General features: G+C 37.8%; 2 protein-coding genes across 12 annotated transcripts; one reads left to right on the top strand and one right to left on the bottom strand.

Annotated features, from left to right (window-relative positions):
* Positions 1 to 238: 238 nt before the first annotated feature.
* Positions 239 to 6651, top strand: LOC130996869 (E3 ubiquitin-protein ligase RFI2-like). The gene is made up of 6 exons (XM_057922138.1): positions 239 to 702; positions 2025 to 2194; positions 3652 to 3710; positions 5142 to 5167; positions 5242 to 5620; positions 5864 to 6651. Exons 1-6 carry the CDS (start codon positions 552 to 554, stop codon positions 6330 to 6332), a joined length of 1254 nt encoding a protein of 417 aa, XP_057778121.1. The 5' UTR covers positions 239 to 551; the 3' UTR covers positions 6333 to 6651.
* Positions 6652 to 6892: 241 nt separating this feature from the next.
* Positions 6893 to 14423, bottom strand: LOC130996870 (serine/arginine-rich splicing factor SR30-like). Of its 11 annotated transcripts, none has more exons than XM_057922143.1 (18): positions 14185 to 14423; positions 13465 to 13571; positions 13172 to 13237; positions 12919 to 12993; positions 12748 to 12832; positions 12387 to 12466; positions 11512 to 11577; positions 11245 to 11319; positions 11061 to 11166; positions 10917 to 10963; positions 10728 to 10785; positions 9831 to 9880; positions 9661 to 9717; positions 9487 to 9590; positions 8883 to 8933; positions 7485 to 7518; positions 7312 to 7389; positions 6893 to 7223 (listed from the first exon to the last, which is right to left on the bottom strand). In XM_057922143.1, the coding sequence occupies exons 2-18, from the start codon at positions 13546 to 13548 to the stop codon at positions 7209 to 7211; spliced, it is 1131 nt and encodes a 376-aa protein (XP_057778126.1). In that variant the 5' UTR covers positions 13549 to 13571; positions 14185 to 14423; the 3' UTR covers positions 6893 to 7208. The 11 variants fall into 11 exon arrangements, 6 of the variants coding, with proteins under 6 accessions (XP_057778126.1, XP_057778123.1, XP_057778127.1 ...); XM_057922140.1 differs by having other exon boundaries at positions 8883 to 8945; positions 13465 to 13576; positions 14185 to 14353; XM_057922144.1 differs by having other exon boundaries at positions 13465 to 13576; positions 14185 to 14353.
* Between the last annotated feature and the right edge of the window lie 912 nt (positions 14424 to 15335).

Below are 15335 nucleotides of genomic sequence, written 5' to 3'. Positions count from 1 at the left end.
AAGAGTATATATTCTAAAATGAAAAAATTATATTTATTATGAATGAATAAAAATAATAAAGACTACATTTATCGTGAACGAATAGGGTTATCTGATTCTGATATTATCTTATAGGACGACGAAAGTAATATTTTGGGGTGAATGTGGAGGTTTATTTCACCTTTTTCCTTAAATTTAAAATATTGACCCTTGCGTCACCTATCTTATCCTTTGCTTTCAACATCGGTTAACTTCTTCACAAAAATTTAAGTTTTTAAGACAAACCAAAACAATGCTCTCTCTCATCAAAACAATGTAAGAAAAGAAAATCTTTAATTCTAACGCGAAATATTAGGAAAATTGATAGAAAAGAAAAAGAAAGCCGGTTGACACTTTTTTCTGTCTTTCCTCTTTCTCTCTACTTCTCCAACTCCCGTCCTAGCTCCCCTCATTTTGTGCCTCAAATTCCTTCAATCGTTTTCACGTCAATTTTCCAGGCCTTTAATTCAATTCGGACACCCATTTTTGGTTAGATTGTAACAATTTAGGGTTTTTGGAAGTCGTTTTAAATTATGGGATTGGGAGATGCGGATCTTCTCGACGACGGAGATGGAGGAGGATGCAAAGCGGCGGCCATATCGTGCTCAATTTGCTTGGAGGTTGTCACCGACAATGGAGATAGATCTTGGGCTAAGCTTCAATGCGGCCATCAATTTCACCTAGGTGAGTCATAATTTTGCAATTTAGTTTTGGAAACTCTCATGATCTAGCTTATTTTACCTACCAAATGTTTATCAATTGGTCCATTTCAGCTTGGAGTGGAGAGGAGCTTGAATTTTTAATGGGTTGTTGTTGGATTGTTTGCCAGATCAATATATTTGGTAGATCATTTTGCCCCAATTTGACACTGCTGTTGATTGAATTTTAGGATCTGGGAATAAGTTGTTGGTTGGGAAAGTTGAATTACTGGAACTCTTATGGGGAATTGACTTTTGGATGCTGAAATTTTAAATTTCTGAGTTGGTTCTTGATTGGTTGCCGTGCAATTTAGTTCTTTTTGGGGACGTAGTCTGTCGTGGGGTTCTAAATGCACTAAAATTGTTGCAGCCTTAATTATTACTCCCTCCGTCCCTCAAATATCTTCCTAAGGGAATGTGGCACTGGTTTTAATAAAAGTTAGTTGTGTATTTGAAGAGTGGAGAATGAGTCTCACAAAAAGTTAAGATTGTAAGAGTAAAAGTTAGTGGAATTGTTTCCAATAATAGGCTAGGAAGATGTTTTGGGGACGGACCAAAATGGAAAGAGAGGAAGATGTTTGAGGGACGGAGGGAGTATCATGTAATTTTCCTGGTGTAAAATTGGTAGGACTAGCAGACAAGCTGATTATAATATGTATGTGTGAGTAAAAGTTGGAAATGGATTAGCAGTGGATACATATTTACACCACATTCTTTGGGGGCAATAAGCAAAAATAATATAGGGAGATTGTTTCTGCTAACCTATACACAGAAAACTTTTGTTAATTGAAGCGTTGATATTTGGCGACCGAACTTTTTTTCTGTTGACCAGTGAAGCCCCTACCTAATTGCCAGGTGCTGAAGATATACCGTGTTACTTGTCTGAACAATACCTTTTTAATGAATTAGTAATGACCAAAACCCAAAGTGTGCTGTGATAGGTTTCTAGTAATGGATGACTTTAGCTAGTATGCACATGCATGCCTTTTTTGGTTTTTGCTATCATTATACTATCTACATAATTATTTCTTTTAAACCGTTGTTTTACCAACTTTTGATGTAGCTTGACGGTAATCTATCTGTCTCGGCTTCTGTTTCAAAGCTTGAGTTAGCTATAATCATTTAATAAATTAATCTGATTATGAAAATATTTTCCTTATGGAGATATTTATGTTAGACCTGATACATTGCTCTTATGCTGCTCTGCTTTTAAGTTATTACTCATCCCAACCTTTTTTTGTCGGTGAGATGATTGAGAAACTATGTTATGTTTCTTACTCTATATGTTGTTGCATGAAAAAAATACAGATTGCATTGGTTCAGCATTCAATATCAAGGGAGCTATGCAGTGCCCCAACTGTCGGAAAATTGAGAAAGGACAATGGCTATATGCAAATGGTAGTCGTCCACTACCTGAGTTTAGCATGGATGACTGGACCCATGACGAGGATCTCTATGATTTAAGTTATTCTGAAATGGTAATTCTCTAGATTTAACTGTTATTTCATGATATTATCTTCTGCTGTCATCTAACTTTTGTCTTCAACAGTACTTGTAGTATATGTTTCTAAAGAGCATGTTTAAAGCATTCCATGTTATGTTTTTTTTTTTTTTGCACCCTGATCCTCTTTTAGATGTCATCTTAAATGTTATTCATTTTGAGTAAGGGCGATCATATGTAATGTGCTTTTACATTAATGTTGCATCATATATATTCTTGTTTGTTGTTCTTTTGAAAATTTTGTCTTATCCAGCATTTCTCCACACATCTCTATCTGTCGCATTCTCTTCCAGGGTTCATAAACATATGTGCAATTTGTGACCGTATTAAGGTTCCTTTGCTTGAAAATCTGTATTGAAATTGTGGGGGCTAGAAGTTCAATCATCGAAGATTATCATATTGTGGAAGTATGTTATGTTTCCCGCTCTTTGCCAACAAGCCTATGTTCATTCACTTCAAAGCTACCAATGCTCATTTTAGAGAACCGCTTCCTTCTGAACAATTATGTGAATTTGTCTTAATTGGCTATTGTCTAACCATTTGGGCTTTCTTTTAGCTTAGTCTCATATTTGTTTTTCCACTTTTGAGTTTCTTCCTATCAGCATATTTACCTCTTTATACAAACTATTTCTTATCTATCACAAATAGCATTGGTTTACCTAAGATCACCAACTTATACATGACATGAGTATGAGATATATGTGTGGGATCTGGGTTGCTTGAGGTGAGTAATGTGAGGAAACAGTGGGAAAAATAGTCAGGAACACTGCAGGACATATTTGGAGCAAAGTTTGTCTCATTCTGGATTCTTTGCTATGAACTAGTTGATGTTTAGAGAGAGAACACTTGTCTGCAGCATCATATGGCTGTTTCAGCTGCATAGAGTAGCATGAGCTTATCCTTACCTAGAGGTATCAATGTGAACCATCATATGGTTGTACATGTAAGCTTTTCAGATGAACTCCATCAAGTTTGGCTTACCATCTATTATTTAGTAATTGTTTCTCCCTCTAGACATTAATTAATTGACATCCCAAAAACTTCTGTGAAATTTTGGTCATTGTGTTTTTGCTATTGATGAACAGAATGTCTATTCTTTCCCCACTGCCTTCTACTCTCCTTTTGTCAACCTATCATGTACTTAACAGTAATGTTCTGGAACGATCTTTCTATGACTGATAGTTCATGAAGTCAGGGAATGATTTCAGTTGAGAAAACCAGTTTTTTCCCTCGTGGCTGTATCAGATTGTATATACACCATTGTACTAAATATGAATTGCCTGATTTTTGGGGATCTTAAATTTTGAATTAACTTTACAGGCCAATCATGGTTGACTTCAATATTATGTCTTCATGCTGATCGTATGTGTAGATAAGCTTCATACATATGTTGAGAATTTTTTCTGAATACTTTCTTCAAAATTACTATTGCAGTCATTTGGAGTTCATTGGTGTCCGTTCAGTGGGTTAACAAGGCTCCCTTCATCTTTTGAGTAAGCTTTTATCTTACCTTATGTATAATTTTTGACATTGTATTAAATGAAAACATTAGTTAGCTTAGTTTCTTTTCCGACATATAGATTGTGTAAGTGAAATATATTTGAACAAATGTGATATTCTCACAATTTAGCTTATAGATGCTGAGAGTGTTAATTACCAAAAAGCTAATATGTCATTAGCCATCCATAATGTTTGGAAATTCCCCATGCACAAATTTGGCACACACACACACACACACATATATATATATATGTATATATATATTTATTTATTTTTATGTATTTCTCTATATGTGACATTTTCAATTGTAGTTTGCAGAAACTTTCTCAAAGACACAAAGGTAATCTTGGATTAATTTTAGGATGACTTACAATTGTTTACAGCCACATTTAATATAGCAAAATATTACAATGGCATCGTAAGGAGTGCCTAGCGATGATTTACAGGCCTCAAATGGTGTTTCAGAGAACCTTTCGATTATTGTCATCTGATGCCTTTTGCTTCGGCCTAGAGGCTGTTGGCAGCTTGGTTTCCAGGTAGCTGCCTATGGAGACTTTTGCATCAGTGGACAATCTATCACATAGCCCGCTGGTAACTCAGATCAACTAGCTTTACCTAAAACTCACTTACCTCTACATTCCCTCTGAGAGACAGCGACCAAATATTCTAGGTCTTTTGTACAAGTCCAGGTTTATAAAGCCTTGTTAATTGGTGGACATCTACAAAGTATCAGAGGTCTAGGGGCTGGGAGCTGTCAATTTTTAGTTTCTGTAGTTTTGTCTAGCTCAGCAACCTAAACTTTGTGATGTGGAAGCTTAGCTTGGTGGGAGTTTAATTAGAGACTGGAATAAAAAATTTGTTTTGTGAAGCCTTGTTTAGATCTCATAGCTGAAAAGAGTTTCTGGTTCACTGAATAATGTTTTCAGGTCTGTGCTCATCACAGTGATGTACATTACGATCTGGCCCGTTCTTTCGTTTAAGTGCAATCTGCTTAAAATGTGTTACATATGAATCTTTAGCATTTGGCTTCCTCCGTAGCAAAACAGGAGTCCCCTTTGGTCTGTAAGACTCTGATAACTGACTTCTGACAATGTTTGTAGCATTTTGGAGGAATCCACCTTAGTTATTAAGTCTTATGGGCTTTGCAGATGTTGCTTCATAAGATGCTGCATATGCAAAATTGTAATCTGGATGCCTTTAGTTTTTCATTTTTAATATCTACAATTTGTTTGGACAGCACTCTCTCAGGTGCTTGGCGTTGTATATTGTTTGACTTGCCTTAACAGATGTAAGAGTCTAAGAGAGTGTGGGCTTTTATTATGTCATATATTTATTAGTTATTTACTTATTGATCTCCTTGTTTATTTTTTCTATTATATGCTGATTTGTCTGGTTGTTGAGTTAATGATACGTTCCTTTTGCAGTGAAGGAGAGTTTTCATCAAGCACATGTAAGATTTCATGTCTCTACTTTTCTGCTAAGGCTTAGATCAAGTTTATAATAATTGTATTTGCTATCTGATAGATCATGATCTTCTTGGACATCATGCTGTCTTTGCTGAACATACGCCTGTTTCATCCACAACTCATCCTTGTCCATATATTGCTTATTTTGGGCCAATACATCCATCTTCTACAACATCAAGTACTAGTGTTTCAGACGGATCTAATTATAGTAACCATTGGACTGGCCCATCAGTCCCTAGTGAAGTTCCCAATTCATACGCGTTTCCTTCGATGGACGTGCACTATCACAATTGGGACCATTCTTCTCAATTTGCTCCAAGTAACCGGATTGGTGGAGCAGACCAACCCCTGATTACACCAATGGCGCAGAGAACAGCAAGGAATAGCTCTGATATCCCAAGAGCTGGAATGCATCCCCCCTTCATTCTTGGTCACAGGTCAGTATGTTGTTTTACCTGAAATTCTGATAAAATCTTTTCACCTCAGTTTTAGGCTTCAAGATGGATTATTCTCTTGCACAAAGAATGGAATTCTACAGTGTACCAGAATGAGTAAATATTGGATAGTGGCCAGAAAAATTGGGTTTATATAACGTCAACATAATTTATATTGTTGAAACATGGGATTCTGGGGAGCTATTGAGTCTGGAGTTATATAATTTTGGCCCTTTTGTGTTACAGTTCTGCCAGCAGAGCTCCCAGCTCGGCAACCTCCTCTGTCCTTCCACCATACCCTGGAACTGTTGCTCGGACCCGTGACCGTCCATCTCTTCAAGCATACTTCCAGCACTCTAGTAGTAACCCATCGGCACGCAACCCTGTTTTACCCACTGGACGAAGATCCAGCAGTCATAGGGGTTTAGCTCAAGCTGCCCCGATTGCCTCGTCATCTGACCAGCCCAGTGGTTTTTACTTCTTCTCCTCAAGCTCTTCCGGAAGAACCTTCCATGAAATGGAGAATCCCCATCGTGATCCTTTCCATGGTTGGGAGCGGGAACACCAACCTTCGTTTCCCTCGAGCCAGGTCGATAGAGATTCAATATGGGGGCCTTTCCACCCACCAGCTCCTGCATCTGAGACCGGAATCAGACCCAGCGGTTTCCGCCAGAGGCATGGATCCGAGAGGATGCCATCTCAAAATCGGTCATAGGTACGTTATTGTGTTCTGGTAACAAAAAAACTGTGACCATCATGACCGAAACCAGTTAATATATGTTTGTGCAACGATCTATAATGGTTGGAAATCTGCCAAGCACGGCAGCCCTGAAACTATTGTGGCATTGAAATTATCGCTTTCATTCGCCACCAGCTTGTGTGATGGACTTTGGCTTCCTCTTGTTTGTATGCCCTCTTGGGGGAATAAGATCACTTGTTTGAAGTAAAGAGGTTCGCTGGTGGCCTTCTCCAAGGCTGCCCCCCTTATTATTTTTTCTTTAAATCTAAATTTGACATTTTCAAGGGATTCTAAATATTCTTTGTTGGATTATTATTATCATTTGTGTGAATCTTTGTCCTAGACAACACACATAAAACCTCTACCAAGTTAACACAACCTGTGACCTGAAAATAAGACAATTATGTCTGCTACTTTTGCAGAACCCCACAATTTTAATACGCTATACGTAAAGCCTCAAGATCGATGAGATATCAAACTCCGATTGAAATTTGTTGGATAGGTTATCGATCAAGCTCAGGCATAACTAATCAGGGTTTGATAGTACTCGAATTCTCATCTCAAGTTATCTAGCAAGGGAATTCACACCCTATAAGTTTTAATATCAGATAGCGAAGAGCTTCTAAACACACAAGCAGCATTTCCAGTACGAAACATCTGATGGGAAGCAAAATTAAAAAAATCGCATCACAGTTAAATTAGCAATACATAATACTGTGCATCAACATAAATTCACTAATATAGCAGCTCCCTGGATCTACTCCTTGCTTTGAAATTATCATTAAATATTTTCCACTGCTCGTCACGAATTCTGTTTCCACTGCAGCAGCGTCTTCAATCTGGTTGTTTGCTTCACTCAGATAGCTCCTGCCAACCACGACGAAATTTAGAGAGTGTGCAAATAAGTTACAGCGCATTTCACATGTCGAAATTGAGAATTGTGTCGTGGACATACAGATGGTGAACGCGATATGGATCTGCTTCTGCTGCGACTTGGCACTGGACTCTCACTGCCACGTCTGCGTTCAGGCGGCTGTGCAATTCCATAGATAAGATTGTACACAAAGTTTCATATGATTGATAACTGATATATATATATAGACACACAAATATATACGCGCAACTTACAGATGATGTTGGAGTCCTAGACCTTGATCGGTATCTGCACAAATTCAGGTTAAAGAATCAACTGTGAGCAACAATATTTATTGGGTTTTCCGGCGAGGTTATATGTCCGCACGCAATACATCACGAGCACATTTTCATCTCAGCTATATGAAATATAACACAATAATATACAAACTATTTTATACTTGCTAGGGAAACTGGAGAATACTCTTATAATCTGTACAATTTTGCACAACTCCATAACAGCTAGCCTTTGACTAATATTTCAAGCTCCATTTATTTGATAAACTAATATTATCTGCGTCATAATTAGGATTTATATAGTGTTATTAAAGGCTTTGGCCACACAGAGCATACCAGAATGAAATTTACCATCTCATTTCGCTGCAGGTGCTCATTGACCGCCAGAAAGATTTGAGCGCGTGAATTTGAGCATTGCATAGCATCAAGTTCCTAGCATGCAATCCCCAGACCACGACGCAAATCCAAATCTAGAGAGAAAATAAAGGGGAAATCTCATGATGGTGGTATTGTAACCTTAATGCTTCCCTTTCAACAGGTCCATCCTCCACATATAACATTATTGGAGCACAATGAGAAGTGTTTCAAAGATACAACGAATCAAAAAGAAATTGTCCGAGCTACAAACAAAAGTTTGAAAGCAACTGAAGAAAATCCCACGCTGTTAGCTTCTCAACATGTCACTATGACATTTTTTCTTTAGCACATTTTTCTCGGCAACTGGGCTTCCAAATTGAAACACACTTTAGGCGTAAAGAAGTGTAAGAAGCTCCGATAGAAAAGAGTAGTAGTGGTATTAAAGATTGAGAACAACTGGGTTTCCAGAAAGATTAAGACACTAAGGGGTGTCCTCCTTTAGGTGTAAGAGAAGTGTAAGGAGCTCCAAGAGAACAAAGTGAATCTTAGAAAGAAAGCAGAGAAATAAGGACAAGGAGGTCAAAGCAAAACTCTAGATGAGTTTAAGAATGTTCTCCTGTTTCAAATATCCCTTTGTAAAGTCTTATTATTTCAGGATGGAAAAGTGGGGGATGGAAGAGTAATCGATAAACAAGAAACACGTGATATAGTCTAAACATGATGCCATACATCACACACTAAACTGACGTCCTACTGCACTGGGACATCCGCTGCCTTATCATTATTTCCTATATACTTCTGAAGAGTATTTTCTAGAACCTAGCGAGATATATCCTTAGTGTAATCACAATCGAGATGATGAAAAAGTTGGTTCAAGTGTAATTAGAAACTGAATCTTGAGATAGCATGTAAATATATATTTCACGCAAAATAAACAGCATGCTTTTATGTAAGAACAAACTCTGCAGAGTTTTCAAGGAACAGTGGCATTAGAGTAATCAGGGACCAAAATAAACATACCTTGATGCTGAGGGAGGTGGGGACACAGATCTTGAAACAGAAGCAGAAGACCTAGAAGGGGACCTAGATGAAGTTAGATGTCTGACACTAGAAGAAACACTGCAGAATACATTTGGGGATAAGTTTGACAAAATGGAAAAATGTTTTGAGTTAATTTATAAAAGTGGCCATTTTGGATAAAAACATAAGTTTTATAGGCACCTCCATAAAAACCCAAGTCATACTTATTAAGATACTGCCTTGCGTTTTACCTGCTGGCCCGGTTAGCTGCTTAAATTGACCTGTCCAGCCCACACCAGCCAGTCCCCCCACCCACCCCTTCCAACACAATCAACCGCCACAAAATGAAGCAAAAGGTATAAATTATACTAACTTCTTGAAAAAAGGAAAGTAAAATAAATATTACTTTTTTAAGTAGGGATATCTTGGATTTCGACCACCAAAAGTGACCAAAAAACTAACGTCTAAAATAAATATTACTTTTTTAAGTAGGGATATCTTGGATTTCGACCACCAAAAGTGACCAAAAAACTAACGTCTATAATCCAGAACGTGTATTTAAAATTTTCACCATTATGTGTATTACAAAAAGAGTTTAGTATACCTTCTACTCCTGGCACTGTAGCTGTGGCTGGGACTTCTGCTTCTTGAGTAAACACTCCTACTAGGGCTCCTTGAATAACTACGTCTACCATCATACTCCTCCACCTGGAGATTGCGGGTGCTTTAAGAACCATAGACATTAATAGTTTTGAATTTATAATCAAATTCTACATACCCTTATATAAGCCCGAGAAAACTGGTTCTTGAAAAGAGAATCATCAAGCTTTCTTATCTGCATATACACCCAAGTTATTCCCAACCAGAGTCCTTAAAAGTCAGAAGAATAAACATGATTGTGGACAGGTAATAACTAATTAGCTTCATAAGCCAATTAAGTGAGCTTACTGCATATTTCATGTCATCATAATTTGTGTAGTCAACAATCCCCCGCATGCCTGAAATAAAAGGAATTTCAACAATCAGCATCTGACACCATCTATTAACATATCTCAAAGCTCAAAGTAGACATTACTTATAACAAAACATACAAATATGGGTTAAGGTACAGATACCCTCCTAAACATGACCCCCCCTAGAACGTATACCTCCCCATTCTCCAACTTGGTACAAATTGCCCCCCAAACTCAACGGAAAGTATACAACTAACCCCAGCCCACAGACGGATGTTAGACGCCGTCAATGGGGGCAGAGCAGAAGCGCAGCTCTGCTCCTATGCGCTGCCCGGCGCAGCGCAACTCTGCCCCTATGTGCTGCCCGGCGCAGCTCTGCTTTGCCACTATGCGCTGCCCAGCGCAGCTCTGCTCTGCCCCCATGCGCTGCCCAGCGCAGCTCTGCTCTGCCCCCATGCGCTGCCCGGCGCAGCTCTGCCCCTATGTCCTGCCCGGCGCAGCTCTGCTCTGCCACCATGCGCTGCCCAGCGCAGTTCTGCTCTGCCCCCATGCTCTGCCCAGCACAGCTCTGCTCTGCCCCCATGTGCTGCCCAGCGCAGCTATGCTCCTATGCGCTGCCCAGCGCAGCTCTGCCACTATGCGCTGCCCAGCGCAGCTCTGCCACTATGCGCTGCCCAGCGCAGCTCTGCCACTATGCGCTGCCCAGCGCAGCTCTGCTCTGCCCCCATGGACGGCGTCTAACGTCCGTCTGTGGGCTGGGGTTAGTTGTATACTTTCCGTCGAGTTTGGGGGGCAATTTGTACCAAGTTGGAGAATGGGGGGTATACGTTCTAGGGGGGTCATGTTTAGGGGGGTATCTGTACCTTAACCCTACAAATATTAATACACTTACCACCACGGTCACGATAAACTTCAGAAAAGCATACATCCCCAGCTTGCCGCATGTGATCCTGCAACAGCAATCATACAAATATTAATAAAACGGCCAGAAACTTGGAGCGATAAAATGGAGACAAGAAAACCTCTCCTTCCGTCATTTGTCTCTCTCAAGCTCACACAGAAATGCCAACGGAAATTTCACCTTCAAGTCTTGCCATGAAGCAGAATAAGGGAGTCCAGTCACCAAGACTGCAAAATTTAAATCTCAAAACGTCATCAAAAGATTTCAATAACATGAACAGACAAAATATGGTAACAAGACCATATAAGACTCATAAAAACACACCCCTATAGTCAGAATGCTTTGAAAGTCCACCACGACTACTTCCATTGCTGTAACTGCTGTAACGATCCTTCGATGATGAACCTCTCCCACCATGTGCAAGTTCAACCTAAATAAGAAAAACAATGACCGCAATATATTAGTGACATAACTTACTACAAAGAAGAGCACACAGCACACAGCATACCCGTAATCGATGGCCATCAAAACTGTAGCCATCCCGTCCACGGATGGCATCATCAGCATCACGAGGATCTTCAAACTGAAAAACGATAGAGGTAGAATTTCATGAGATAATTGAAAGTGCAAACTGAATTATAATAAAATTAATCTTTTCCGCCATTGCATGATGGATTGGTGCAATCTGCCTACCACATTGGAAATTTTTGTTCCATTACGTGTGCAGGCACTTAACTGAATTAAATAATAATTCACTGCCTCAAAGACTGCTCACCTCAACAAAAGCATAAATAGGCGGTCTTGGAGGGGTCTTCAAATCAATATCAACTATAGGTCCATACTGCCATGAGAAAAAAAGTGATGACAATGAGAAATAACTAGCAAGTTAACGAAAGTCCATACTTGCTCCATAAGTTACTGACTGCAAAGTCCAAACCTCGACCTTTAAAAAAATGATTTGACTGATTTCGGAACAAGATATCCAATGGTGTTTACAGCATAAAAAAATCTTAAAAAGTATTGAAAAATAGACATGCAACATTTATTTGCGAACAAATAAACAAAGATTAAAACTTGTGATCAAATATGATCAGACAAACAATGCGCAAAGTATTTCTGAATATTTCCAAGTTCATCTGAAATTAGCAACCTACTAGAGGCCAAACTAAGTGTGAATTGGGTATCTTATTTCATTTGAATGCCGACAGTTCCTATAATAATAGAACAAACATTAGATTCCAGAGACTATGCTTCTGCTTGATCAGAGACACTATGACCCTGTGGAAATTACCTAGCAAGGCCCATATAATAAAATAAGGCAAAATGAGAAAAAAGCAACATATACTCAAACTGCCTAGCTTTAATTGCAACAACTAGTAACTCGAAACTATTACTCCCTCCGTCTCACCTATCTTGAGACAATTTCTATTTTGGGCGTCCCACCTATCTTGAGACATTTCCTTATTTGGCAAAAGTTTTACTTTTTATTCACATTTTCACTTTTTCACCTACACACAAAGCACTACTTTCTTAATTCCCGTGCCCAAAAAAACAGGTCTCTAAGATAATCGGGATAGAGGGAGTATAAGAATGTTACTGAACAATTTAACAGGACTTTGCCAAGTGAATTATTTAAATGAAGTTACAAACCTTGTCAAATAAATCTTCAACTTCACTCTCACGAACATCTCCAGGAAGATTACCCACATAAATAGTGCTACTTGACCGTCCTATCAACCCATGGAAACACATATCAGCATTTTCAAAAAGTAAGTATCACATAATAGATTAAACAAAAATTTGGGAACAACTGAAAATTTTGTATCCATAACCATGCACATCATCAACAAGTTTTGTTTATTACATAATGCACAAAGTAACGAGTGAAGTTGCCAAAACATTGCTTGTCAATACTTGCTAGTCAAGAAACAATATTCTATTTTCTTAGCAATTAATTCTCAAACTAATTGCAGTTCCAAAGAATATAAGATTCACACAAACAACTTGTTACCCTTGTAGTCAGAACGTCTTGAAGCTCCACGACGACCACCTTCACTATAGGATAACGATCCTCTCTCTTCATATGCAGGTTCAACCTACATTAAGACAGAAGATAAGCAGATATGACAAGATATCATAATAACTTATTATAATAACCAAACTAATAGAGCTTCCTACTTACTCTTAACCGGTAACCATCAAAATTATAGCCATCTCGGCCATAAATGGCATCTTCAGCATCATGCGAGTCTTTGAACTATAACAAAATGCACAAGGACACAATTCAGAACAAACAGAGCATCACAAAAATCAAATTATGTGAGCATTGCATGGTCATAATCTCAAGAAAATTCGTCAACTCCTTTGAAACACTTGTGCCGCGAGACCTCACAATAATGAAATCTATCAATTAAAAGTTTCAAAAGATTGCTCACCTCAACAAAAGCATAAGCAGGTGATCTTGAAGGTGTTTTCAAATCAATGTCAACTACACGCCCATACTGCCATGAAAGAACCACAAGACAGCAAATTAGAATTCAGATAATACTTAACCAACTTCGCCTAATTCAAGGACTAGATAGACGATCATGAAATTTGGAAACATGCTTATTTTAAACCATCCAACCACAGTTAGATCAAATACTGACACCATTAAGCATACTGTATGAGCTCCGTAACTTCTTCAAAAAATTAAAAGTACAGAATTAATGAAGCAAAAGTATCAAACCTTGTAAAATAAGTCTTCAATCTCACTCTCCCTAATGTCCCCAGGAAGATTACCAACGTAAATTGTTCGACTAGAACGCCCCATTCTCCTTCAAATGATCAAGGAAACTGCACTGTCAAAAAACATGAGATGGATATCTAATTCAGCTTCTCAAGGTCTAAACAAATTTCATACGACGAAATAGGAAAACAAAATTGAGCTTATTACGATAGAAGCCCACAGTAAAGTCCTCAAATCATAAAATCGTTCATATCATATATTCACGCGACAAAATCCAGGTGATAAATACTGAAGAATTCCGTAAGAACTATGTTTCGGTTATTAAATAATTTAAAAAAAAAAAAACAGAACAAAAAACTACTACAGTCTACAGGTAAAGAAGAAATAATCATTAATAATTTTTTTAAAAAAACCACGAGATATCAATATCATTTAGTTTGGTTGGGTACAAACACAAAATCACGAGCATGAATAGAAATACACGAAAACAAAAAGAAACTACAGAAAACACAGCAAGTTCAGCTAAAGAGGTCCGATCCTCCGGATTCCCGAGATTACAGGAGAAACTAAACTGAGATTTAACGGATGGAAAAAATAAATCCTCTTCTAAAACCACGAAAATTAAATCAGAATCATGTGGAGTGTAACTTGTGAAAATACGGGGGAAATTGGAAAATTTTCATATTATATATAAAAAAAAAAAAAAGGGAAAATGATTACCTATTTGGTGAGCAGAGTTACGTAGAAGTTGGCGAGTTGGAGAATTCGAGAAGTTGTGATTTGTGAAGTAGGGGCCGGAGCCGAGACGCAGTCGGTTTTTATATGAATGAATGGAAAAAAAATCATAAAATAAAGAAAATCAAAGATACGCTGGCGAGTCATAATTCGTTATTTAGTACGCGATGACGTCATAATCTGATACTTGTCGGATCATCGAGTTTGTTTTATATTTTAGTCCTCGTGGTTTCAGCTATTTCCCATACTACCACCGACAGTGTCTTTTTTTTTTTTTTTTTTCTTTTTGAGGAACTCCGCAATGACTTTCGAATTTCAATGTCCTATCCACGTACTTTTTTATTTTTGGGTTTTTTCCTATAATTAAATAACTTTACTTGAAAATATATGAATTGAAAATTTGGTAGAAAATTTCCCCCCGCATATTTGCATTTTAACATACATCTTATTTAATTGTAAATTAAGTACTTCCTCCGTCCCATGAATCTTGACACGTTTGATTTCGACACGAAAATTAAGAAATTATAAATTAGTGTTTTAAGTGTGTAGGTAATAAAGTATAAAAGTGACAAAGTAGGAGATGTAAATTAAGTATATATATATATATATATATATATATATATATATATATATATATATATATATATATATATATATTGGGATGGGTGAACCTAAAAGACTCTTTGGAAAAAGATATTAGATCGTGTAAAAATTCAAGATCAAGTGAGTCTCCAGTTCAATACTTGTACTATTTATAGATGGCATGTTACGATGGGTATTCTAGTAATTTTCATCTTTAGGGCGTAAGGGTATTTTCGTCATCTTCGGTTCTCTCATCTCTTTCAGTTAAAGGGCAAAGATGTTTTTTTCTCTTTAAGGCATCTTCCACGTCAGCCGACACATTGTTAGTTGGAGGTAGTGCCCCTGCAAAAAGGGGATCATGATTTCCTGCAATTCAATTACAATCGACTTGCAGGTGCACACCTTTCTTTGAGTACAAACGTACTTTCTGTCCATACTCTTTCAGCTTTGCCATGTGGGGTAGCTCTGTCTTCGACTATAGATATTGTGAGCTCATATCTCCTCTCTAGGGAATAAAATAGATCACTTTCTTGTCGGACTATTTTATGCTCTAG

Source organism: Salvia miltiorrhiza, chromosome 8, assembly GCF_028751815.1.
Source record: "Salvia miltiorrhiza cultivar Shanhuang (shh) chromosome 8, IMPLAD_Smil_shh, whole genome shotgun sequence".
Taxonomy (NCBI): Eukaryota; Viridiplantae; Streptophyta; class Magnoliopsida; order Lamiales; family Lamiaceae; genus Salvia; species Salvia miltiorrhiza.
This window is presented reverse-complemented; position numbering and strand designations above follow the sequence as displayed.